This window comes from Patagioenas fasciata, chromosome 2 (genome assembly GCF_037038585.1).
Source record: "Patagioenas fasciata isolate bPatFas1 chromosome 2, bPatFas1.hap1, whole genome shotgun sequence".
Taxonomy (NCBI): domain Eukaryota; kingdom Metazoa; phylum Chordata; class Aves; order Columbiformes; family Columbidae; genus Patagioenas; species Patagioenas fasciata.
In genome coordinates, this window is record NC_092521.1 from 833,818 (window position 1) to 856,667 (window position 22,850).

Below are 22,850 nucleotides of genomic sequence, written 5' to 3' on the forward strand. Positions count from 1 at the left end.
GTACACCCCTTGCACACTCCCATTACGCACTCCATTGCACATCCCCTTTGCACACCCCCCATTGCACACTCCATTGCACACTCCATTGCACACTCCATTGCACACCCCTTGCACTCCCCCCATTGCCCCATCTTCCCCCTCTCAGCCCCAATCCCCGCCCCGCCGCCCCGGGCCCCGGCGCATGCGCAGTGCGGGGCGGGCGGGACCCATCGATGTCTCTGGGCTCCGCGCCCCGGCCCGGCCTGTCCCGATCCGCGGGCGATTGAGCGGCCTGAACGGGCGGCGGGACCCGGAGGTGGGGGGACAGGGGGCCATCGGGGGGACACCGGGGGACATCGGGGGGACACTGGGGGTACCGGGGGACAGGGGGGAGGTGGCCGGGGTGTGGAGGGTGAGGTGGACAGGACACGGGCCGTGGGGCAGGTGCTGGGCCGTGGGGCGGGGATGGGGCCGGTGGGGCGGGTGCTGGGCCGTGGGGAGCGTGTGGGGCAGGAACAGGGGCTGTGGGGTGTGTGGGGCAGAGATGGGGGTTGTGGGGTGTGTGGGGCAGAGGTGGGGGCTGTGTGGCAGGTGCTGGGCTATAGGGTGCATGTGGGGCAGGTAAGGAGCTGTGGGGTGTGTGGGGCAGAGGTGGGGGCTGTGTGGCAGGTGCTGGGCCATGGGGTGCATGTGGGGCAGGGACAGGGGCTGTGGGGTATGTGGGGCAGTGAGGGGCTGTGGGTGTGTGGGGCACAGGGGCTGTGGGGTGTGTGGGGCAATGAGGGGCTGTGGGGTGTGTGGGGCAGTGAGGGGCTGTGGGGTGTGTGGGGCAGAGATGGGAGCTGTGGGGTGTGTGGGGCAGAGATGGGAGCTGTGGGGTGTGTGGGGCAAGGGGCTGTGGGGTGCGTGGGGCAGAGGTGGGGGCTGTGTGGCAGGTGCTGGGCCATGGGGTGCATGTGGGGCAGGGACAGGGGCTGTGGGGTATGTGGGGCAGTGAGGGGCTGTGGGTGTGTGGGGCACAGGGGCTGTGGGGTGTGTGGGGCAATGAGGGGCTGTGGGGTGTGTGGGGCAGTGAGGGGCTGTGGGGTGTGTGGGGCAGAGATGGGAGCTGTGGGGTGTGTGGGGCAAGGGGCTGTGGGGTGCGTGGGGCAGAGATGGGGGCTGTGGGGTGTGTGTGTGGCACGTAAGGAGCTGTGGGGTGTGTGGGGCACAGGGGCTGTGGGGTGTGTGTGTGGCAGGTAAGGAGCTGTGGGGTGTGTGGGGCAGGTGAGGGGCTGTGGGGTTCCTGTGGGGTGTGTAAGAAGTGGGGCTGGTGCTATGGGGTGTGTGGGGCAGGGACAGGCAGGGGGTGCAGGGGGCTGTGGGTCCGTGGGCAGCCCCGGGGGGTGTCCGTGGGTCCAGCCCCATAGTGTCCGTGGGTCCAACCCCCATAGTGTCCGTGGGTCCAGCCCCACAGTGTCCGTGGGTCCAGCCCCGTGTCCCCCGCCATGGGGCTGCTGTCCGACCCCCACTGCCGGCGGGCGCTGTCACGCCTGGTCCTGCGCCTCAACACCCCGCTCTGGTGAGTGAGCCCCGCCACCCTGGCCCCCTCCCCCGTGTCCCCCCGTGTCCCCCTCTCGAGGCTCGGTGTCCCCCCTGAGCCCCGTGTCCCCCTCTCAAGGCTCGGTGTCCCCCCTGAGCCCCGTGTCCCCCTCTCAAGGCTCGGTGTCCCTCCCAAGCCCCGTGTCCCCCTCTCGAGGCTCAGTGTCCCCCCCAAGCCCTGTCTCCCTCTGTGTCCCCCTCTTGAGGCTCAGTGTCCCCCCTCACCCTTTGTTCCCCCATGTCCCCCCTCACCTTGTGTCCCCCATGTCCTCATGTCCCCTGTCCTGCAGCATCCTGAGCTACGCGGGGGGGGCTGTGCTGGTTCTTGGCGCTGTGTCCCCCCCTCACCCCATGTCCCCCCATGTCCCCCCATCACCTCATGTCCCCCTGTGTCACCCTATGTCCCCCCATCACCTCATGTCCCCCTCTGTCACCCCATGTCCGCCCCTCACCCCATGTCCCCCCCATGTCCGCCCCTCACCCCATGTCCCCCCACATCCCCCCTATTACCCCATGTCCCCCCACATCCCCCCTATCACCCCATGTCCCCCCATGCCCCTGCTCACCTTGTGTCCCCCGTATTCCACCCTCACCCCATGTGCCCCCTCACCCCGTGTCCCCCATGTCCCCTGTCCCACAGCGTCCTGAGCTACGCGGGGGGGCTGTGCTGGTTCCTGGTGCTGTGTCCCTATGTCCCCCATGTCCCCCATGTCCCCACAGCGTCCTGAGCTACACGGGGGCGCTGTGCTGGTCCCCATGTCCCCCATGTCCCCTGTCCCACAGTGTCCTGAGCTACCTGGGGGGGCTGTGCTGGTTCCTGGCGCTGTGTCCCCGTGTCCCCCATGTCCCCTGTCCCACAGCATCCTGAGCTACGTGGGGGGGCTGTGCTGGTCCCCATGTCCCCATGTCCCTCATGTCCCCTCTCCCACAGAATCCTGAGCTACTTGGGGGGGCTGTGCTGGTTCCTGGCGCTGTGTCCCCATGTCCCCCATGTCCCCAGAGCGTCCTGAGCTACGCGGGGGGGCTGTGCTGGTCCCCATGTCCCCATGTCCCCATGTCCCCTGTCCCACAGCATCCTGAGCTACTTGGGGGGGCTGTGCTGGTTCCTGGCGCTGTGTCCCCGTGTCCCCCATGTCCCTGCAGCGTCCTGAGCTACGTGGGGGGGCTGTGCTGGTTCTTGGCACTGTGTCCCCCATGTCCCCTGTCCCAGAGTGTCCTGAGCTACATGGGAGGGCTGTGCTGGTCCCCATGTCCCCCATGTCCCCTGTCCCACAGCGTCCTGAGCCACATGGGGGGGCTGTGCTGGTCCCCATGTCCCCATGTCCCCTGTCCCACAGCGTCCTGAGCTACGTGGGGGGGCTGTGCTGGTCCCCATGTCCCCTGTCCCACAGCGTCCTGAGCTACTTGGGGGGGCTGTGCTGGTTCCTGGCGCTGTGTCCCCATGTCCCCCATGTCCCTGCAGCGTCCTGAGCTACGTGGGGGGGCTGTGCTGGTTCCTGGCGCTGGCGCTGCCGCCGCTGGCGCCCCGCACGCACATGTCGGAGAACGCCATGGGCTCCACCATGGTGGAGGAGCAGTTCCCGCTGGGGCAGCGCGCGCTCAACTACGCGCGGGACTTCGCTGCCCACAAGAGGAGAGCGGGGTGAGGATGGGGGTGCGGGGGGAATTTGGGGTGGGGGGGGAGTTGGGGTGACGGGGGGAATTGGGGGAGAATGGGGGAGATGGGGTGGGGGGGAATATCGGGGTGAGAGTGGGGAATTGGGGTAAGAGGGGTGATGGGGGTGGAGGGGACATGGGGGTGAGATGGGGAAATTGGGGTGGGGGAAATATTGGGGGGAATTGGGGTGAGCAGGGAAGTGAGGGTGAGAGGGGTAATGGGGATGGAGGGGACATGGGGGTGAGAGGGGTAATGGGGGTGAGAGGGGAAATGGGGGTGGAGGGGACATGGGGGTGAGAGGGGAAATGGGGGTGGAGGGGACACGGGGGTGAGAGGGGGGAATATTGGGGTGAGAGGGGAAATGGGGGTGGAGGGGACATATGGGGAGAGAGGGGGGAACTGGGGTGAGCAGGGAAGTGGGGGTGAGAGGGGTAATGGGGATGGAGGGGACATGGGGGTGAGAGGGGGGAATATTGGGGTGAGAGGGGTAATGGGGGTGAGAGGGGTAATGGGGGTGGAGGGGACATGCGGGGTGAGATGGGGAAATTGGGGTGGGGGAAATATTGGGGAGAGAGGGGGGAATTGGGGTGAGCAGGGAAGTGGGGGTGAGAGGGGTAATGGGGGTGGAGGGGAAATGGGGGTGAGAGGGGGGAATATTGGGGTGAGAGGGGTAATGGGGATGGAGGGGACATGGGGGTGAGAGGGGGGAACTGGGGTGGGGGAAATGTTGGGGTGAGATGGGGAAATTGGGGTGAGAGGAGGGGAAATGGGGCTGGGTGGGAAATTGGGGGGAGAACGTTGGAAATGGGGCAAGAGAGGGGAAATGGGGGAGATTGGGGGGAAGAGAGCGGGGAAAATGGGGTGAGGGGGAATTGGGATGGGGGAATTGGGGGAGAATGGGGGAAATATTGGGGTGAGAGTGGGGGAATGGGGTGGGAATGGGGAAATTGGGAGAATGGGGGTGGTGGGGAATGCTGGGGTGAGAGTGGGAAAAATGGGGTGAGAGTGGGAAAAATGGGGTGAGAGTGGGGAATATTGGGGTGAGAGTGGGGGATCTGGGGTGAGAGGACGGGGAATGGGGGAAGTATTGGGGTGAGAGAGAGGAAATGGGGGAGATTGGGGTGAGAGGGTCCCTGTGCCCATGGTGACACGGGAGGTCACCCGTGGGTGTCCCAGGGGCATGCCGGTGGTGACAGAGAGGACAATGTCACCCGTGGGTGTCCCAGGGGCATGCCGGGGGTGACACAGGACAATGTCACCCGTGGGTGTCCCAGGGGCATGCCGGGGGTGACACAGAGGACAATGTCACCCGTGGGTGTCCCGGGGGCGTGCCGGTGGTGCCACAGGACAATGTCACCCGTGGGTGTCCCAGGGGCATGCCGGTGGTGACACAGAGGACAATGTCACCCGTGGGTGTCCCAGGGGCATGCCGGTGGTGCCACAGGACAATGTCACCCGTGGGTGTCCCAGGGGCATGCCGGTGGTGACACAGGACAATGTCACCCGTGGGTGTCCCAGGGGCATGCCGGTGGTGACACAGGACGATGTCACCCGTGGGTGTCCCAGGGGCGTGCCGGTGGTGACACAGAGGACAATGTCACCCGTGGGTGTCCCAGGGGCGTGCTGGTGGTGCCACAGGACAATGTCACCCGTGGGTGTCCCAGGGGCATGCCGGTGGTGACAGAGAGGACAATGTCACCCGTGGGTGTCCCAGGGGCATGCCGGTGGTGACACAGGACAATGTCACCCGTGGGTGTCCCAGGGGCATGCCGGTGGTGACACAGGACAATGTCACCCGTGGGTGTCCCAGGGGCATGCCGGTGGTGACACAGGACAATGTCACCCGTGGGTGTCCCAGGGGCGTGCCGGTGGTGCCACAGGACAATGTCACCCGTGGGTGTCCCAGGGGCATGCCGGTGGTGACACAGGACGATGTCACCCGTGGGTGTCCCAGGGGCATGCCGGTGGTGACACAGGACGATGTCACCCGTGGGTGTCCCAGGGGCATGCCGGTGGTGACACAGGACAATGTCACCCGTGGGTGTCCCAGGGGCGTGCCGGTGGTGACACAGGACAATGTCACCCGTGGGTGTCCCAGGGGCGTGCCGGTGGTGCCACAGGACAATGTCACCCGTGGGTGTCCCAGGGGCGTGCCGGTGGTGCCACAGGACAATGTCACCCATGGGTGTCCCAGGGGCGTGCCGGTGGTGCCACAGGACAATGTCACCCGTGGGTGTCCCAGGGGCATGCCGGTGGTGACACAGGACAATGTCACCCGTGGGTGTCCCAGGGGCATGCCGGTGGTGACACAGGACGATGTCACCCGTGGGTGTCCCAGGGGCGTGCCGGTGGTGACACAGGACAATGTCACCCGTGGGTGTCCCAGGGGCATGCCGGTGGTGACAGAGAGGACAATGTCACCCGTGGGTGTCCCAGGGGCATGCCGGTGGTGACAGAGAGGACAATGTCACCCGTGGGTGTCCCAGGGGCGTGCCGGTGGTGACACAGGACAATGTCACCCGTGGGTGTCCCAGGGGCGTGCCGGTGGTGACACAGGACAATGTCACCCGTGGGTGTCCCAGGGGCATGCCGGTGGTGACACAGGACAATGTCACCCGTGGGTGTCCCAGGGGCATGCCGGTGGTGACACAGGACAATGTCACCCGTGGGTGTCCCAGGGGCATGCCGGTGGTGACACAGGACAATGTCACCCGTGGGTGTCCCAGGGGCATGCCGGTGGTGACACAGGACGATGTCACCCGTGGGTGTCCCAGGGGCGTGCCGGTGGTGACACAGGACAATGTCACCCGTGGGTGTCCCAGGGGCATGCCGGTGGTGACAGAGAGGACAATGTCACCCGTGGGTGTCCCAGGGGCATGCCGGTGGTGACAGAGAGGACAATGTCACCCGTGGGTGTCCCAGGGGCGTGCCGGTGGTGACACAGGACAATGTCACCCGTGGGTGTCCCAGGGGCGTGCCGGTGGTGACACAGGACAATGTCACCCGTGGGTGTCCCAGGGGCATGCCGGTGGTGACACAGGACAATGTCACCCGTGGGTGTCCCAGGGGCATGCCGGTGGTGACACAGGACAATGTCACCCGTGGGTGTCCCAGGGGCATGCCGGTGGTGACACAGGACGATGTCACCCGTGGGTGTCCCAGGGGCATGCCGGTGGTGACACAGGACAATGTCACCCGTGGGTGTCCCAGGGGCATGCCGGTGGTGCCACAGGACAATGTCACCCGTGGGTGTCCCAGGGGCATGCCGGTGGTGACACAGAGAACAATGTCACCCGTGGGTGTCCCAGGGGCATGCCGGTGGTGACACAGGACAATGTCACCCGTGGGTGTCCCAGGGGCATGCCGGTGGTGACACAGAGAACAATGTCACCCGTGGGTGTCCCAGGGGCATGCCGGTGGTGCCACGGGGGTCAGTGTCACCCGTGGGTGTCCCAGGGGCATGCCGGTGGTGACACAGGACAATGTCACCCGTGGGTGTCCCAGGGGCATGCCGGTGGTGACACAGAGGACAATGTCACCCGTGGGTGTCCCAGGGGCATGCCGGTGGTGACACAGAGGACAATGTCACCCGTGGGTGTCCCAGGGGCATGCCGGTGGTGACACAGGACAATGTCACCCGTGGGTGTCCCAGGGGCATGCCGGTGGCCTGGCTGCAGCAGACCATGTGGCAGGTGGGGCTGGAGGTGCACACGCAGCCGTTCTCGCGCACGCTGCCCTTCCCCGACGAGGCGCGCGAGCGATACGTGAGTGCACCCCAAAACCCCCGTCCTGAGCCCTGCACCCCCATCCCGAGCCCTGCACTCCATCCTGAGCTTTGCACCCCCATCGTGAGCCCTGTGCACCCCCATTGTGAGCCCTGTGCATTCCATCCTGAGCCCTGAGCCCCCCATGCCCCATCCTGAGCCCTGAGCCCTGCACCCCATCCTGAGCCCCCATGCCCCATCCTGAGCCCTGAGCCCTACACCCCCATCCGGAGCCCTGCACCCCATCCTGAGCCCCCTGCACCCCCATCCTGAGCCCTGTGCATTCCATCCTGAGCCCCCCGCACCCCCATCCTGAGCCCTGTGCATTCCATCCTGAGCCCCCCGCACCCCATCCTGAGCCCCCTGCACCCTGTCCTGAGCCCCCTGCACCCCGTCCTGAGCCCTGTGCACCCCCATCCTGAGCCCTGTGCACCCCCATCCTGAGTCCCCTGCACCCCATCCTGAGTCCCCTGCATCCCATCCTGAACCCTGTGCCCCCCGCACCCCATCCTGAGTCCCCTGCACCCCATCCTGAGCCCTGTGCCCCCTGCACCCCATCCTGAGCTCTGCACCCCATCCTGTGCCCCCTGCACCCCCATCCTGAGCCCTGTGCCCCCTGCACCCCCATCCTGAGCCCTGTGCCCCCCCTGCACCCCATCCTGAGCCCTGTGCCCCCCCTGCACCCCCATCCTGAACCATGTGCCTCCCCTGCACCCCCATCCCAAGCTGGGGGTCCCTGTGCTCCCTGCACCCCCATCCCAAGCTGGGGTGTTCCCTGTGCCCCCCCAGCCCCTCATACACCCCAAGGGGTCCTTGTGCCCCCCGCAGACCCCTCCTGGCCCACAGTTCCCCCCACCCCTCCTGTGCCCACAGATGGTGTCAGACACCAATATGTACGGGATTCTGTGGGCCCAAGCCCCCCGTCCTGAACCAGGGGGTCCCCGTACCCCCCCCCAGCCTCCCATCCCAAGCCTTGTCCCCCATATCCCCCCATATCCCCCCATCCCCACAGATGGTGTTGGGCACCAACGTGTACGGGATCCTGTGGGTCCCCTGTGTCCCTGTCCCCCCTGACCCCCCCATATCCCCACAGATGGTGTCGGGCACCAACTTGTACAGGATCCTGTGGGTCCCCTGTGTCCCTGACCCCCCCATATCCCCACAGATGGTGTTGGGCACCAACGTGTACGGGATCCTGTGGGTCCCCTGTGTCCCTGACCCCCCCATATCCCCACAGATGGTGTCGAGCACCAACGTGTACGGGATCCTGTGGGTCCCCTGTGTCCCTGACCCCCCCATATCCCCACAGATGGTGTTGGGCACCAACGTGTACGGGATCCTGTGGGTCCCCAGGGGTCCCTGTCCCCCCTAACCCCCCCCCATCCCCACAGATGGTGTCGGGCACCAACGTGTACGGGATCCTGCGGGCGCCCCGCGGGGCCAGCACCGAGGCGCTGGTGCTGAGCGCCCCGTGCAGCGAGGGGCCGCACAACCACCAGGCGCTGGGGCTGCTGCTGGCGCTGGCCGCGCACTTCAGGGGTGAGCGCGGGGCGCTGGGCGGGGGTGCCGGGGGACCCCTGGGCTGGGGGTGGGGGGGGGGACCCCGTGGGGCTGGGGGTGCCGGGGGACCCCTGGGCTGGGGGTGACGGGGGGGGACCCCGTGGGGCTGGGGGTGCCGGGGGACCCCTGGGCTGGGGGTGGCACGGGGGGGACCCCGTGGGGCTGGGGGTGCCGGGGGACCCCTGGGCTGGGGGTGGGGGGGGGGACCCCGTGGGGCTGGGGGTGCCGGGGGACCCCTGGGCTGGGGGTGTGGGGGGTACCCCGTGGGGCTGGGGGTGCCGGGGGACCCATGGGCTGGGGGTGACGGGGGGGGACCCCGTGGGGCTGGGGGTGCCGGGGGAGCCCTGGGCTGGGGGTGGCAGGGGGGGACCCCGTGGGGCTGGGGGTGGTAGGGGGACCCCTGGGCTGGGGGGGACAGGGAGAGCTGGGACCCGCCCGCCTCTGGCCTGGGGGGAACGGTGTTTGGGGGGCAGGATGGGGAGGGTCCTGCTGGCATTGGGGTTTGCTGGAGCAGGGACTGGGCTTTGCTGGAGCAGGGACTGGGCTTTGCTGGAGCAGGGACTGGGCTTTGCTGGAGCAGGGACTGGGCTTTGCTGGAGCAGGGACTGGGCTTTGCTGGAGCAGGGACTGGGCTTTGCTGGGGCAGGGACTGGGCTTTGCTGGAGCAGGGACTGGGCTTTGCTGGAGCAGGGACTGGGCTTTGCTGGAGCAGGGACTGGGCTTTGCTGGGGCAGGGACTGGGCTTTGCTGGGGCAGGGACTGGGCTTTGCTGGGGCAGGGACTGGGCTTTGCTGGGGCAGGGACTGGGCTTTGCTGGGGCACGGACTGGGCTTTGCTGGGGCAGGGACTGGGCTTTGCTGGGGCAGGGACTGGGCTTTGCTGGGGCAGGGACTGGGCTTTGCTGGGGCAGGATTTGGGCTTTGCTAGGACAGGGACTGGGCTTTGCTGGGGCAGGGACTGGGCTTTGCTAGGACAGGGACTGGGCTTTGCTGGGGCAGGGACTGGGCTTTGCTAGGACAGGGACTGGGCTTTGCCAGGACAAGGGCTTGGGCTTTGCCGGGACAGGGCTTGGGCTTTGCCAGGACAGGGCTTGGGCTTTGCTGGGGCTGTGCTGAGTTTTGCTGGGGGTTTACTGGGACAGGGACTGAGCTTTGCTGGGGCTTTGGTGGGACAGGGACTGGGCTTTGCTGGGGGTTTACTGGGACAGGGACTGAGCTTTGCTGGGGCTTTGGTGGGACAGGGACTGAGCTTTGCTGGGGGTTTACTGGGACAGGGACTGGGCTTTGCTGGGGGTTTACTGAGACAGGGACTGGGCTTTGCTGGGGCTGTGCCAGGATTTGGTGGGGCAGGAAGTATTGTTTGCTGGGGCTGTGCTAAGCTTTGCTGGGGCTTTACTAGAGCAGGGACTGGGCTTTACTGGGGAAGCAAGGACTGGGCTTTACTGGGGAAGCAAGGACTGGGCTTTACTGGGGAAGCAAGGACTGGGCTTTACTGGGGAAGCAAGGACTGGGCTTTACTAGAGCAGGGACTGGGCTTTACTGGGGGAACAGGGACTGGGCTTTCCTGGGGGAGCAAGGACTGGGCTTTACTAGAGCAAGGACTGGGCTTTACTGGGAGGGCAGGGACTGGGCTTTGCAGTGGCAGGGACTGGGCTTTGATGAGACTTTACTGGGGCTGGGACTGGGCTTTACTGGGGCAGAAACTGGGCTTTGTTGGGACAGGGCCTGGGCTTTGCTGGAGATGTGCTGGGCACTGCTGGACTGTGCCAGGCTTTACTGAGCGGGGACTGGGCAGTGCCAGGCTTAGTCAGGGCAGGAGCTGGGCTTTGCTGGGGCTTTACTAAGGCAGGGCCTGGGCTTTGCTGGGGCAGGGACCGGGCTGTGCTGGGTTTGTTTTGGCAGGGACTGGGCTGTGCTGAGTTTGTTTCAGCAGGGACTGGGCTTTGTTGGCGCTTTACTAGAGCAGGGACTGGGCTTTACCGGGGCTGTGCCAGGCTTTGGTGAGGCAGGAGCCAGGCTTTGCTGGGACCGTGCTGTGTTTTGCTGGGGATTTACTAGGACAGGGTGTGGGCTTTTTTGGGACAGGGCCTGGGCTTTGCTGGGGCTTTACTAGGGCAGGGCCTGGGCTTTGCTGGGACAGGTACTGGGCTGTGCTGGGTTTTGTTTTGACAGAGACTGGGCTTTGTTGGGGCTTTACTAGGGCAGGGACTGGGTTTTGCTGGGGGGGCATGGACTGTGGGCTTTGTTGGGTCACAGTCTGAGCTTTACAGGAGCTGTGCCAGGCTTTGCTGGGGCCGTGCTGAGCTTTGCTGGGGCTTTGTTGGGCCGGGGCCCGGGCTTTGTTGGGCCGGGGCCTGGGCTTTGTTGGGCTAGGGCCTGAGCTTTACTGGGGCTGTGCCAGGCTTTGCTGGACCAGGGCCTGGGCTTTGCTGGGGCTGTGTTGAGCTTTGCTGGGGCTTTGTTGGGCCAGGGCCTGGGCTTTGTTGAGTCATGGACTGAGCTTTACTGGGGCTGTGCCAGGCTTTGGTGAGGCAGGAGCCAGGCTTTGCTGGGGCTGTGCTGAGCTTTGCTGGGGCTTTGCTAGGCCAAGAAGTGTGCTGTGCCGGGCCATGTCTCGCCTGCCACAGCCACCACGTTGTCCCCAGGCCAGATCTACTGGGCCAAGGACATCATCTTCCTGGTGAACGAGCACGACCTGCTGGGCATGGAGGCCTGGCTGGAGGCGTACCACGGCGTCAACCTCACCGGTGAGCGGCGCGGGGGCCGCGGTGGCGCCGGAGGGGGCCGGCGCTGACGCCGCGGTGCCCCCGCAGAGGTGCAGTCGTCGGGGACGCCGGGCCGCGCCGGCGCCATCCAGGCGGCCATCGCGCTGGAGCTGAGCAGCGACGTGGTGACCAGCTTGGACGTGGCCGTGGAGGGGCTGAACGGGCAGCTGCCCAACCTCGACCTGCTCAACCTCTTCCACGCCTTCTGCCAGAAGAACGGGCTCCTCTGCACCATCCAGGGCAAGGTGGGACCTGCGCTGTCGCACCGGGGCCACCGCGGACTGGCTGGGGTGGCCAGGGGACCGGGGCAGTGACCGACCCTGTGCTGGGACATGGGGGGACAGACCTGAACCCTGGGGGCAGCTCATGCCAAGAAACCCTTGAGGTGCTGGAGCGAGTGCAGAGAAGGGAGCGGAGCTGGTGAGGGGCTGGAGCACAAGTGTGATGGAGCGGCTGAGGGAGCTGGGGGTTCAGCTGGAGAACAGGAGCTGAGGGGAGACCTTCTGATCTCTGAACTGCCTGAAAGGAGCTTGGAGCCAGGGGGGTCGGGCTCTGCTCCCCAGGAACAAGCGCCAGGAGCAGAGGAAACGGCCTCAAGTTGCCCAGGGGAGGTTGATGTTGGATGTGGGAACAATTTCTTCCCCCAAGGGCTGTGGGGCATTGGAACAGGCTGCCCAGGGCAGTGCTGGAGTCACCAGCCCTGGAGGGCTGGACAGACGGACACGAGGTTCTCAGGACAGGGGGCAGGGACAGGGGGGTTGTGGTTGGACTTGGTGATGTTGAGGGGCTCTGTTGTGTGGTGACACGGTGATGCAGTGATGTGGTGACACAGTGATGCAGTGACGCACTGAAACGGTGACACAGTGGCATGGTGACGCAGTGACGTGCTCACGCGATGATGCAGTGACGTGCTGACACGGTGACGCAGTGACACAGTGGTGCGGTGACGTGGTGACGCGGTGACGCGGTGACACAGTGACGTGGTGACGCAGTGACGCAGTGACATGGTGACACAATGGCGTGGTGACACAGTGACATGGTGACGCAGTGACGCAGTGACATGGTGACACAGTGGCACGGTGACACAGTGATGTGACGCAGTGACGTGACACAGTGACATGGTGACGCAGTGATGCAGTGATGTGGTGACACAGTGATGTGATGCAGTGACACAGTGACATGGTGACATGACACGGTGACATGGTGACGCAGTGATGCAGTGACATGGTGACGCAGTGACACAGTGATGCAGTGACACGATGACGCGGTGATGCAGTGACACGGTGACATGGTGATGCAGTGACACAGTGACATGGTGATGCAGTGAGGTGATGACACGGTGATGTGATGCGGTGACACAGTGACATGGTGACGCGGTGACACAGTGATGTGACACGGTGATGCAGTGACACAGTGACGTGGTGATGTGGTGACGCGCTGATGCGGTGATGTGATGTGGTGACATGGTGACGCGGTGACACAGTGACATAGTGACATGGTGACACAGTGATGCAGTGATGTGGTGATGCAGTGACACAGTGACGTGCTGATGTGACACTGTGATGCAGTGACGCAGTGACACAGTGACATGGTGACGCAGTGACACGGTGACACGGCGATGCAGTGACATGGTGGCACAGTGACCTGGTGACATGGTGCCACGGTGCCCCGTCCGCAGCTCCCTCGCTCGGACTGGGACTCGGTGCCCGGGTACCTGCACAGCCTGCAGACGCTGCTGCTCATGGTGCTGGCGCAGGCCTCGGGGCAGCCGCGCGGCCACCACGGGCTGTTCCTGCGCTACCGCATCGAGGCCATCACCCTGCGCGGCATCAACAGCTTCCGCCAGTACAAGTACGACATGGCCACCGTGGGCAAGTGAGTGCGGGTCCGGGGGGGTCCGGAGGGGTCCCGGGGGTGCCAGCAGCCCCCTGGCCGCTCCGGTGCCGCAGGACGCTGGAGGGGATGTTCCGCAAGCTCAACAACCTCCTGGAGCGCCTGCACCAGTCCTACTTCTTCTACCTGCTGCCCTCGCTGTCCCGCTTCGTCTCCATCGGGCTCTACATGCCGGCCTTCGGCCTCCTGCTGCTCGTCCTCATCCTCAGGATATCCTTGCGCTGCACGGGGACGCGGGTTTTGGTGGCGGTGGGTTCGGATTAACGAGGGAGGTTAGGCTGGGTATCAGTTCCCAAGGTCCAGCTCGGCCTTCATACAACGCTGTAAACAGCACCGGGTTAGGTAGCGTGGGTTTATTATAAAGATGCAGGTTTACTGGGTTTGGGCACAAAAAAGCCGGAGAGGAGCTTTTCTGCTCAAAAGTTCTGATTAATGGCAAAAATCGTGTGGTTATTTGTGCAGGAAGGGAAATATCATTGTAAAATATCGTCCTAAACCAATATCGTCCCGAAACAATATCATTCGAAACAATATCGTCCTAAACCAATATCATCCTAAACCAATATCGTCCCTAAACCATATCGTCCTAAACCATATCGTCCTAAACCAATATCGTCTTAAACCAATATCGTCCTAAACCAGTATCGTTCTAACCAATATCGTCCTAACCAATATCGTCCTAAACCAATATCGTCCTAAACCAATATCGTCCTAAACCAGTATCGTCCTAACTAATATCGTCCTAACCAATATCATCCTAAACCAATATCGTCCTAACCAATATCGTCCTAACCAATATCGTCCTAACCCAATATCGTCCTAACCCAATATCGTCCTAAACCATATCGTCCTAAGCCGACATCGTCCTAAACCGACATCGTCCTAAACCACATCGTCCTAAAATGACATCGTCCCAACCCAACATCGTCCCAACCCAACATCGTCCCAACCCAGCATCGTCCTAAACCATATCATCCCGAAACAATATCATCCTAAAACAATATCATCCTAAAAAATATTGCCCTGAAACAGTATTGTCCTAAAAAGTATTGTCCTGAAAACATGACCCTAAAACCCACCCCTCTAATAGATTTTAATGTTGATGCTTTCGGTGCCAGGTTCAGGACCTGGAGAGTTTTCCGGAGGTTGGATGAACCAGTTGACAACAAAGGGGGCGATGGGGGCAGATTTCGGTAGCGATGGGACGGGGGGTGATGGTTTTGGGCTGAAACAGGGAGATTTGGGTGAGGTAGAAGGGAGATTTGGGTGAGGTAGAAGGGAGATTTGGGTGAGGTAGAAGGGAGATTTGGGTGAGGTAGAAGGGAGATTTGGGTGAGGTAGAAGGGAGATTTGGGTGAGGTAGAAGGGAGATTTGGGTGAGGTAGAAGGGAGATTTGGGTGAGGTAGAAGGGATTGTTGCGGTGAGGGGGGTGAGAGCCTGGTGTGGGTGCCCAGAGCAGGGGTGGATGAACCATCCCGGGCTGGATGGGCTCTGAGCGCCCTGAGCTGGTGCAGCGTCCCTGGGGTTGCACCGGGTGACCCTCGGGGGTCCCGTCACCCCAACCCCCCCTGGTTCAGCAGTTGTTTTGGGCATGGGGGGCACTGGGGGTGTCCGACTGGGCTGCTTTCCCTGACGGCCACGCGCTGGATCTCTGGATGAAGCTCAGCAGGAGCGACCCGGGCGGCACCGAGCGGCTCTGGGACGGTGACCGGGGGCCTGGGGAGGTGAGAACCACGACCCCCCCACCGCCGGGGCCCCCCGGTTTCCCTGCCCTCTCCCTCTTCCCTGATCCCCCCCGTGGTGTCCCCTGATTCCCCCCCCGGTGTTCCCTGACCCTGGGTTCCCTGATCCCCCGTGGTGTCCCCTGACCCACCCCGTGGTGTCCCCTGCACCCCCCCTGTGGTGTTCCCTGCCCCCCCACACCGTGCTGTCCCCGATCGCCCCCGTGGTGTTCCCTGTCCCCTGATCCCCCCCGTGGTGTCCCCTGACCCCCGCCATGGTTTCCCCTGATCCCTCCATGGTTTCCCCTGACCCCCCCCCTGCCGTGGTGTCCCCCGACCCCTCATGATGTCCCCTGACCCCCCCCATGGTTTCCCCTGATCCCCCCCGTGGTGTCCCCTGACCCCCCCATGATGTCCCCTGACCCCCCCCGTGGTGTCCCCTGACCCCCCCCCCGTGGTGTCCCCTGACCCCCCCCCCGTGGTGTCCCCTGACCCCCCCCGTGGTGTCCCCTGACCCCCCCCGTGGTGTCCCCTGAGCCCCCCTGTGGTGTCCCCTGACCCCCTCCCCGCCATGGTATCCCCTGACCCCTCATGGTGTCCCCTGACCCCCTGACCCCTCATGGTGTCCCCTGACCCCCTTTCCCCTGTGGTGTCCCCTGACCACCCCCGTGGTGTCCCCTGACCACCCCCATGGTGTCCCCTGACCCCCCGTGGTGTCCCCTGACCCCCCGTGTTCCCTGATCCCCCATGGTGTCCCCTGACCACCCCCATGGTGTCCCCTGACCCCCTGTGGTGTCCCCTGACCCCGCCATGTTCCCTGATCCCCCATGTTCCCTGACCCCCCACACCGTGTCCCCTGACCCCCTGTGGTGTTTCCTGACCCCGCCATGTTCCCTGACCCCCACCGTGTTCCCTGATCCCCCATGGTGTCCCCTGACCCCCGTGGTGTCCCTGACCCCCACCGTGTTCCCTGATCCCCCATGTCCCGTGACCCCCCCATGGTGTCCCCTGACCCCCGTGGTGTCCCTGACCCCCCCGTGTTCCCTGATCCCCCATGTTCCCTGACCGCCCCCATGGTGTCCCCTGACCCCCCCCATGGTGTCCCCTGACCCCCATGGTGTTCCCTGACCCTCCCCATGGTGTTCCCTGATCCCCCCCATGTTCCCTGATCCCCCGTGTTCCCTGATCCCCCATGTTCCCTGACCCCCTCCATGGTGTCCCCTGACCCCCTCCATGGTGTCCCCTGACCCCCTCCATGGTGTCCCCTGACCCCCCTGTGTCCCCTGATCCCCCATGTCCCCTGACCCCCTCCATGGTGTCCCCTGACCCCCTCCATGGTGTCCCCTGACCCCCCTGTGTCCCCTGACCCCCCATGTTCCCTGACCCCCTCCATGGTGTCCCCTGACCCCCTCCATGGTGTCCCCTGACCCCCTCCATGGTGTCCCCTGACCCCCCTGTGTCCCCTGACCCCGCCGTGTTCCCTGATCCCCCATGTTCCCTGACCCCCTCCATGGTGTCCCTGACCCCCATGGTGTCCCTGTCCTCCTGTGTTCCCGCAGGAGCCGCATCCGGCGCTGCTGGCGCTGGTGCCGCCGGTGCTGATCTCGCACGCGGCCGGCGTGGCGCTGTACTGGCTGCCGGTGCTGGGCCAGCACGTGGCCACCCAGCACTTCCCGGTGTCCGAGGCCGAAGCCGTCGTGCTCACCCTCATCGCCATCTACGTGGCCGGCATGGCCCTGCCACACAGCACGCACAGGTGACGGTCACCTCCCCGGCCCCACGGGGCTGATTGTCACCCTCCTGTCTCCATGGGGCTGTTTGTCACCCTCTTGTCTCCATGGGGCTGATTGTCACCCTCTTGTCTCCATGGGGTTGATCATTGCCCTGTCCCCAGGGGGCTGATTGTCACCCTCCTGGCCCCATGGGGTTGATTGTCACCTTTCTGGCCCCGTGGGGCTGTGTCTCCATGGGGTTGATCCTCACCCTGTCGCCATGGGGCTGATTGTCACCCTCCTGTCCCCATGGGGTTGATCGTCACCCTGTCCACGTGGGGCTGATTGTCACCCTCTTGTCCCCGTGGGGCTGATTGTCACCCTCCTGTCCCCATGGGGTTGATCATCACCCTGTCCCCGTGGGGTGATTGTCACCCTGTCCCCGTGGGGCTGATTGTCACCTTCCTGTCCCCATGGGCTTGATTGTCACCCTCCTGTCCCTGCGGGGCTGATTGTCACCCTCCTGTCCCCATGGGGCTGATTGTCACCTTCCTGGCCCCGTGGGGCTGATTGTCACCCTCCTGTCCCCAGGAGGCTGATTGTCACCCTCCTGTCCCTGTGGGGCTGATTGTCACCCTGCTATCCCTGCGGGGCTGATTGTCACCCTCCTCTCGTGTGGGACTGATTGTCCTCCTGTCCCCATGGGGCTGATTGTCACCCTCCTGTCCCCATGAGGTGATTGTCACCTTCCTGTCCCCATGGGGTTGATTGTCACCTTCCTGGCCCCGTGGGGCTGATTGTCACTCTCCTGTCCCCATGGGGCTGATTGTCACCCTCCTGTCCCCATGAGGTGATTGTCACCTTCCTGTCCCCATGGGGTTGATTGTCACCTTCCTGGCCCCGTGGGGCTGATTGTCACTCTCCTGTCCCCATGGGGCTGATTGTCACCCTGCTATCCCTGTGGGGCTGATTGTCCCCCCTAGTCCCTGTGGGACTGATTGTTCCCCCCTGTCTCTATGGGGCTGATTGTCACCCTCTTGTCCCCATGGGGATGATGTCCCTGTCCCCGCTGACATCCCCATCCCGCAGGGTGCTGGTGGGGGACAGCGGTGCCCAGGGCTGGTGTCCTGGTCCCCAGCGCTGATGTCCCTGTCCCCACTGATGTCCCCATCCCGCAGGGTGCTGTTGGGGGACAGCAGTGCCTGGGGCTGATGTCCTCTGTCCCTGGATTGATGTCCCCTGTCCCTGGGCTGATGTCCCTGTCCCCGTTGCGCAGGGTGCTGTCGGGGGACAGCAGTGCCTGGGGCTGATGTCCCTGTCCCCAAGGCTGATGTCCCCTGTCCCTGGGTTGGTGTCCCCTGTCCCAGAGCTGATGTCCCTTTCCCCAGCTGATGTCCCTGTCCCCAGGGCTGATGTCCCTTTTCCCCTCAGGGTGCTGTTGGGGAACAGCAGTGCCTGGGGCTGATGTCCCCTGTCCCAGAGCTGATGTCCCCTGTCCCCGGGCTGATATCCCTGTACCTGGCTGATGTTCCTGTCCCCAGGGCTGATGTCCCTTTTCCCTGAGTTGGTGTCCCCTGTCCCCAGCTGATGTCCCTGTCCCCACTGATGTCCCTTTCCCCCGCAGGGTGCTGTCGGGGGACAGCAGTGCCTGGGGCTGATGTCCCTGTCCCCACTGATGTCCCCATCCCGCAGGGTGCCTGGGGCTGATGTCCCTGTCCCCAGCTGATGTCCCTGTTCCCACTGATGTCCCTTTCCCCCGCAGGGTGCTGCCGGGGGACAGCAGTGCCTGGGGCTGATGTCCCTGTCCCCAGCTGATGTCCCTGTCCCCACTGATGTCCCTTTCCCCCGCAGGGTGCTGTCGGGGGACAACAGTGCCTGGGGCTGATGTCCCTGTCCCCACTGATGTCCCCATCCCGCAGGGTGCCTGGGGCTGATGTCCCTGTCCCCAGCTGATGTCCCTGTTCCCACTGATGTCCCTTTCCCCCGCAGGGTGCTGCCGGGGGACAGCAGTGCCTGGGGCTGATGTCCCTGTCCCCAGCTGATGTCCTTGTCCCCACTGATGTCCCTTTCCCCCGCAGGGTGCTGTCGGGGGACAACAGTGCCTGGGGCTGATGTCCCTGTCCCCACTGATGTCCCCATCCCGCAGGGTGCCTGGGGCTGATGTCCCTGTCCCCACTGATGTCCCCATCCCGCAGGGTGCCTGGGGCTGATGTCCCTGTCCCCACTGATGTCCCCATCCCGCAGGGTGCTGTCGGGGGACAGCGGGGACCGCGGCTGGATGACGCTGAAGCTGGTGGCCCTGCTGGCGCTGGCGCTGCAGCTCACGTGCCTGGCGCTGCTCAACTTCTCGCTGGGGTTCCTGCTGGCGGTCACCATGGTCCCCGCCGCCGCCGCCGTGCAGCCCCGCGGGCCCAGGTAGGGGGACGGGGACACGGGGCTGTCCCTGGGGTGACAGGGGACATGGGGCTGTCCCTGGGCTGGGGGTGACAGGGGACAGGGGACACTGGGGCTGTCCCTGGGCTGGAGGTGACAGGGGACACAGGGGCTGTCCCCGAAGTGGGTGAGGGCAGGGCACACGGGGCTGTCCCCGGAGTGTCAGGGGACACTGGGGATGTCCCTGGGGTGGGGGTGACAGGGGACACTGGGGCTGTCCCTGGGGTATCAGAGGACACGGGGCTGTCCCTGGGGTGACAGGGGACACTGGGGCTGTCCCTGGGCTGGGGGGGTCAGGGGACACTGGGGCTGTCCCTGGGGTGAGGGGGGTCAGGGGACACTGGGGCTGTCCCTGGGGCACTGCCAGGGGAACATGGGGGGACACGGGGATCTTGCTGGGGGGATGCTTGGGGTACATTGGGGTCTCCCCCATTCCCCTCTGCCCCTGTGTCACCCCCCCCAGGGTGCTACTGGGGGACATCAGATGAGTCCCTCCCTAGGGCCAGGGGACACCAGGGGGACTCCAGGCTCTGTCCCTGGGGTGATGCCAGGGGGATGCTGAGGGTACATTGGGGGACACTGCAGGGTGTCCCCCGTGCCCCACTGACCGTGTCCCCCCGCAGGGTGCTGTAGGGGACACTGCAGGGTGTCCCCCGTGCCCCACTGACCGTGTCCCCCCGCAGGGTGCTGTAGGGGACACTGCAGGGTGTCCCCCGTGCCCCACTGACCGTGTCCCCCCGCAGGGTGCTGTAGGGGACACTGCAGGGTGTCCCCTGTGCCCCACTGACCGTGTCCCCACACAGGGTGCTGTAGGGGACACTGCAGGGTGTCCCCTGTGCCCCAGTGACCGTGTCCCCCCGCAGGGTGCTGTAGGGGACACTGCAGGGTGTCCCCTGTGCCCCAGTGACCGTGTCCCCCCGCAGGGTGCTGTAGGGGACACTGCAGGGTGTCCCCCGTGCCCCAGTGACCGTGTCCCCCCGCAGGGTGCTGCTGGCGGCGCTGCTGGTGCTGGCGACGCCGGCGGTGACGCTGCTGCTGGGCATCTTCGTGCAGCGGGAGCTGGTGGAGGCGCCGGCGGCGCCGGGCGAGGGCTGGCAGCTGTTCCTGGCGGCGCTGGCGCAGGGGCTGCTGCTGCACCACCTGCACGGGGCCTTCCTGGCGCCGCTGCTGGCGCTGGCCACCTACCCCTGCTGGCTGCTGCTCTGGAACGTGCTCTTCTGGAGGTGAGCGCGGACGCACGGACACCGCGTGTGCGGCGGAGCCACCCGTGGAGCCGCGGAGGGACTGAGCCGCTGATGGACACACCGACAGACCCACGGACAGACCTACAGACAGACGCATGGATGGACCCACGGATGGATCCAGGGATGGAGCCATGGAGGGACCCACCCACAGACAGACCCATGGACAGACCTACAGACAAACCCACAGATGGACCCACTGACAAACCTACAGACAGACCCATGGATGGACCTACAGACAGACTTACAGGCAGACCCATGGATGGACCTACAGACAGACCTACAGACACATCCAGGGATGAAGCCATAGAAGGACCCAACCCACAGACAGACACATGGACAGACCCACAGACGGACCCACAGATGGATCCAGGGATGGAGCTACGGAGAGACCCACCCACAGACAGACCTACAGACAGACGCACAGATGGACCCACTGACAGACCTACAGACAGATCCAGGGATGGAGCCATAGAGGGACCCACCCACAGACAGACCCACAGACAGACACATAGACAGACCTACAGACAGACCCATGGATGGACTCGGGGACAGAGCCAGGGATGGAGCCGCAGAGGGAGCCACCCAGAGATGGACCTCCGGACAGACCCACAGACAGACGAGCTGACAGACACATGGACGGACCCATGGATGGACCCACAGGTGGAACCTGCTGACAGACCCACGGATGGACCTGCGGACAGACCTACAGATGGACAGACACGCAGGTGGACCCACCCACAGACACATGGACGGAGCCACAGACAGACCCCAGACCCATGGACAGACCCACAGACAGCCAGTGTCCCCATCCCCCAGGCCAGGGACAGCAGCCCCAGCTCAGCCCCCGTGGAGGCAGCGGGTCCTGCCCTGGGGGCAGTGGGGACCCCACGGGGGGCCGGGGGAGCCGGGGCTGGTCCAGGGGCCCTGTCCCAGCCCCTGTCTGACCGTGGGGACACCAAGTGCCACCAACCGCCAGGGAGGTTCCATTAAACCACAGATCCACCGAAGCTCCGTGGAGTCACAGCAGAGACCCGGCAGAGCCCTCACCTGCGGCGCAAAAACCCAGCCAGGGTTTAACGGCAAAACCGCCGGGAAAGGGAGAGACGGGGAAGCTCAGCTCAAAGTCAATGTCACCATCCCCGGTGACCTCAGCCCAAGGTCAATGTCACCATCCCCAGTGAGCTCAGCCCGAGGTCAATGTCACCATCCCCAGTGAGCTCAGCCCAAGGTCAGTGTCTCTGTCCCAGGTGAGCTCAGCGCAAGGTCAATGTCCTATCCCAGTGAGCTGAGCCCAAGGTCAGTGTCACCGTCCCTGGTGAGCTCAGCCCAAGGTCAGTGTCCCTTGTGCCCAGTGAGCTGAGCCCAAGGTCAGAGTCACCGTCCTGGGTGAGCTGAGCCCAAGGTCAATGTCACCGTCCCCACTGAGCTGAGCCCAAGGTCAGTGTCACCGCCCCCAGTGAGCTCAGCCCAAGGTCAGTGTCACCGTCCTGGTGAGCTGAACCCAAGGTCAATGTCACCATCCTGGTGAGCTGAGCCCAAGGTCAATGTCACCGTCCTGGTGAGCTGAGCCCAAGGTCAGTGTCACCATCCCTGGTAAGCTGAGCCCAAGGTCAGTGTCCCTGTCCCCAGTGAGCTGAGCCCAAGGTCAATGTCACCATCCTGGTGAGCTGAGCTCAAGGTCATTGTCACCGTCCTGGTGAGCTGAGCTCAAGGTCAATGTCACTGTCCCCAGTGAGCTCAGCCCAAGGTCAATGTCCCTGTCTCCAGTGAGCTGAGGCCAAGGTCAGTGTCATTGTCCCCAGTGAGCCCAGCCCAAGGTCAATGTCACCTTCCTGGTGAGCTCAGCCCAAGGTCAGTGTCATTGTCCCCGGTGAGCTCAGCCCAAGGTCAGTGTCACCGTCCTGGTGACCTCAGCCCAAGGTCAGTGTCACCGTCGCGGGGGCAGCTTTGGGGGTCGCGGTTTGTCCCGCGGGTCGTTGTCCCTGCATGGGCCGTCACCCCAATTAACAGCGTGTGCTCAATAATTAGTGACGGTTTGTGAAAGGCCTCGGCGGGGGGGGAGCGCGGGTCGGTGCCCTTGCACAAACGCTGGTGGGGGGGCTGAAAGGCTGGGGGGCAGGGCTGGCACGGGGGTCTCCCCGGTCTGTATGGTGTGGGGGGGGTTCAGTCCGGGGGGTCAGTCCTGGGGGGTTTGGTCTGGGGGGTCGGTCCGGGGGTCTCTCCCCAGTCAAATCCCGGGGTGGTTGGTTACGGGGGGGTCCCGGCACGGTGTGACTGGGGGCGGGGCCCAGGGGGCTCTCCCCGGGGGGTCTGTCCCAGGGGTCTCTCCCCAGTCTGTACCTGGGGATCCTGGGGGTCTCTCCCCGGTTGGTTGTGGGGGTTCTGACCCGGGGGTCTCTCCCTGGTCGGTTGCAGGGGGTTGGTCCCGGTGTTCTCTCCCCAGTCGGTTGGGGGGGGGGTGTCCCCGGAGTCTCTCCCCGGTCGCTCCTGGGGGTCTGTACCCGGTCGGTTGCGGGGGGTCTGACCCGGGGGTCTCTCCCT

At 64.8% G+C, this 22,850-nt stretch overlaps 1 protein-coding gene across 4 annotated transcripts; it reads left to right on the plus strand.

Moving 5' to 3' along the window:
• Positions 1–197: 197 nt before the first annotated feature.
• On the plus strand, positions 198–22,333 carry GPAA1 (glycosylphosphatidylinositol anchor attachment 1). 4 transcript variants are annotated; one of them, XR_011737324.1, is made up of 14 exons: positions 198–295; positions 1,413–1,540; positions 3,023–3,202; positions 6,870–6,981; positions 8,373–8,520; positions 11,186–11,287; positions 11,354–11,550; positions 12,984–13,180; positions 13,255–13,408; positions 14,840–14,923; positions 16,480–16,676; positions 18,877–19,047; positions 20,049–21,987; positions 22,022–22,333. XR_011737324.1 is itself a non-coding variant. In XM_065830200.2 (13 exons), exons 2-13 carry the CDS (start codon positions 1,467–1,469, stop codon positions 20,290–20,292), a joined length of 1,860 nt encoding a protein of 619 aa, XP_065686272.1. In that variant the 5' UTR covers positions 198–295; positions 1,413–1,466; the 3' UTR covers positions 20,293–22,333. The 4 variants fall into 4 exon arrangements, 2 of the variants coding, with proteins under 2 accessions (XP_065686272.1, XP_071659815.1); XR_011737323.1 differs by having other exon boundaries at positions 20,049–21,781; positions 21,850–22,333; XM_065830200.2 differs by having other exon boundaries at positions 20,049–22,333.
• Positions 22,334–22,850: the final 517 nt, after the last annotated feature.

What these genes read in the sequence shown, in the direction of transcription:
- GPAA1 (XM_065830200.2), top strand. Translation starts at nt 1,467, where the DNA reads ATGGGGCTGCTGTCCGACCCCCACTGCCGGCGGGCGCTGTCACGCCTG. An exon ending in GCCCACAAGAGGAGAGCGGG is followed by an intron (nt 3,203 to 6,869) that starts GTGAGGATGGGG and finishes TGGGTGTCCCAG; the next exon opens with GGGCATGCCGGTGGCCTGGC. An exon ending in ACGAGGCGCGCGAGCGATAC is followed by an intron (nt 6,982 to 8,372) that starts GTGAGTGCACCC and finishes CCATCCCCACAG; the next exon opens with ATGGTGTCGGGCACCAACGT.